Here is a 2,760-nt window from a genome sequence, read left to right as displayed (position 1 = left end):
ATATATATATATATATAATGTGTGTGTGTGAGTGTGTGTGTGTGATAGTAACAATATGCCTTCAATATATTAATATGATAATATATTTATAAATCTCCTTCTCTGTGCAATCATACCTAGCATATAGCAGCAAAATCAGTAGCATAAGAGAGATCTGTACTGGAGACATTTCTAAGAAAGGTGAAAGCAGAAGCAAAGGTCCAGCCATGTTTTGCTCTGGTCTCTGTCACTCACAGGTTGAACTGGACGCTGTAGAGAAGCGTTTGACCAGGAACATCAACAGGGTCCCAATGGAGAACGCTGAAGAAATTCCAGGACTCAAAATAAGCCTTCGTCCGATTACAGCTCTGAGCCCAGCAACCTGCAAACCAGAACAATAAAGTGAGATGGTTCTACAGGTCTGTGAACATCTTCCATTGTGTTGTGACCATCTATATATAAAAAAGGAAAATTGGCACAGCTCCAAAAGTAGAAAAATATTTAATTATGTTCTCATCACAGGTGACGTTTCGAGTCTAAAAGCTCTTTACCAGACCATCTATATAGAAATCAGCTAATGATGTTCTGGAATAAATGTCTTTTGTCTAAAACTAATTCACAATACAGCACGACTCGAGTACCGTATTGCTTTTATGAAACAGTTACACAATACAAATATTAAAACCAAAAATGTATGCATTGCTCGCCCTTCGGACGCGAACCACAGCAATGGTCTGTGGTGCGGAAGGATCGACACATAAAGTACGCGTCCTTCAGGTCGACCGCTGCAAACCAATCTCGGGGACGGATGCACCCGAAGATGCGGTCCTGCGTCAACATCTTGAACGGTAACCGGTGAAGGGCCCGGTTCAAATCGCATGCCAATGTGCATTGGCTCGTTTAGTTTACACTCGAAGTAGATTGGTCTCTCTAAGCGAGATCCCAATTTCGTCGGTCATCCGACGTGACGTCGAGAGTGACCGACTGAAAGGGAACTGAACGGCTTTAGATACATCAGCAGGATTTGGCAGAAAGTCTTGCTCATGTAAAGAGATTGACCTCTACGGATGAACACTCACAGAAAATGTGAAGACAATAGGTTGTCAGGTGGAGTGTAATTTGATTATAAATGGAAACATAATGCATGGTGTAAACTGAAGTAGTTTAGACCGGATCGTATCTAGTACGTCCTGACGTGACACAAGCAAATCACACACTGGCATCTCATATTCATTTTCAGTTAAATAGCACTTTAGTGTCATTGAGATTATGGTTTTTATTAAGAATTATAATTCATTTTTATTTTTATATTTTCTGTTTATTTAAATTTTGAGGCTTAGTAATTTTTTTTTTTTTATGTCTATACATTTTATTATTTTTTATTTCATTTTTATTATTTTAGTCATTAATATAGTTTAATATTATTTTAGTCATCAAGTTAAACTAAGTAAAAATTAGAACAGTTGCCTTGGCAGCTAGCTGTTTTAATTTTTTTTGTATTGTATTTATACTACTGACTGAAATAATTTTTTTAGTTTCATGTTTTAGTTAATTATAATAACCTTGGCTGATTGTCACAAACAAACAAGGACAAACATATTTCACTGTAATTTTGAAAATTAATAATAATAATGATAATAATAATAATAAATAAAAAAATAAAGTAAAACTTTATTATTTATATACTTTTAATTTTTTAAATAACATAAATAACATATTTTTTTAAAGAAATACAATGGAAAATACAGTTTCGTGGTCAGTAAGAAAAATATTTATGTTAATAATAATAATGATAATAATAATAATAAATAAAAAAATAAAGTAAAACTTTATTATTTATATACTTTTAATTTTTAAAAATATATAAATAACATATTTTTTTAAAGAAATACAATGGAAAATACAGTTTCGTGGTCAGTAAGAAAAATATTTATGGCCTGTACATTTTCTCAATTTAAAAATCACACAAGGAAAAAGCAGATTTCATTGTCATTTTGAAATAAATGAATAAATAAATAGATAGATAAATAAATAAATATTTTTTTAATTAAAAGAATAATAAAAAATACAATAAATAAAAAATAATTAACAAAAAACTTAATTGTTTTAAGTACTTTTTTATTTATTTTTTTAAATTAAAAACAAAATATATTTTTAAAGAAATACAGTGGATTCTTATTACTCACCTGCAAAGTAGAGCAAAAAAATGGCAACACTCAGAGGCCACATATCCAGACGAGTAACAATATCTCCAACTGAGAAGCTTCAAATAATGATCCAGCGGTCAGAGACACAGTCCTCTCATTATTTCCACAAGACACTTCCTAGAAACCTCATATCCACAAATGAGAAAAATCATATTAAGTTGTACGCTGGGACATTCTTCGATCGCTTTCATTTGTGCAATGACAGAGTCCTTCCCCGGCTGTCCATCTGCAGTCGATCTGGAGGAAGATCTAGCGCTCCTCAGGTGTGCCGGCAAACTTTGGAGCATCCTATCAGCACCTTCCTGCTTTCTGCTGTTGGCCTCCACCCATTAGGGCCGTCTATAGAGGATCCTCACCACACACACATCTCGAATTTCAGGTTTTATCTGTTGAAAAACTGAAACTGGAAATGAAGTACTTCTCAGAAAGATGTGGGAGAATTGAAGCACGCCTTTGGGCGGGACGTGAGTGGATTCAGCTGGCATGTGCTGCACTATATATTACCTATAATGACGCAAAACATAATTATTTTACAACTTCACGTGGAACATAATCTGTGACTGACAAACCAAAG

General features: G+C 33.6%; 1 protein-coding gene across 1 annotated transcript in view; it reads right to left on the bottom strand.

Moving 5' to 3' along the window:
* The window catches only part of LOC107729797 (uncharacterized), a 15,106-nt gene extending 12,555 nt beyond the window's left edge, over positions 1-2,551 (bottom strand). The window contains exons 1-2 of the mRNA XM_016540499.1: positions 2,166-2,551; positions 235-361 (exon numbers count right to left, since the gene is read on the bottom strand). Coding sequence (XP_016395985.1) covers positions 235-361; positions 2,166-2,208 — 170 coding nt within the window. The 5' untranslated portion in view covers positions 2,209-2,551. The remainder of the gene's footprint in view (positions 1-234; positions 362-2,165) is intronic.
* Between the last annotated feature and the right edge of the window lie 209 nt (positions 2,552-2,760).

This window comes from Sinocyclocheilus rhinocerous, unplaced genomic scaffold (assembly GCF_001515625.1).
Source record: "Sinocyclocheilus rhinocerous isolate Xijiao unplaced genomic scaffold, SAMN03320098_v1.1 scaffold1510, whole genome shotgun sequence".
Classification (NCBI taxonomy): domain Eukaryota; kingdom Metazoa; phylum Chordata; class Actinopteri; order Cypriniformes; family Cyprinidae; genus Sinocyclocheilus; species Sinocyclocheilus rhinocerous.
The sequence above is the reverse complement of the archived record's forward strand: the minus strand, read 5'-3'. Positions and strand labels throughout refer to the sequence as shown.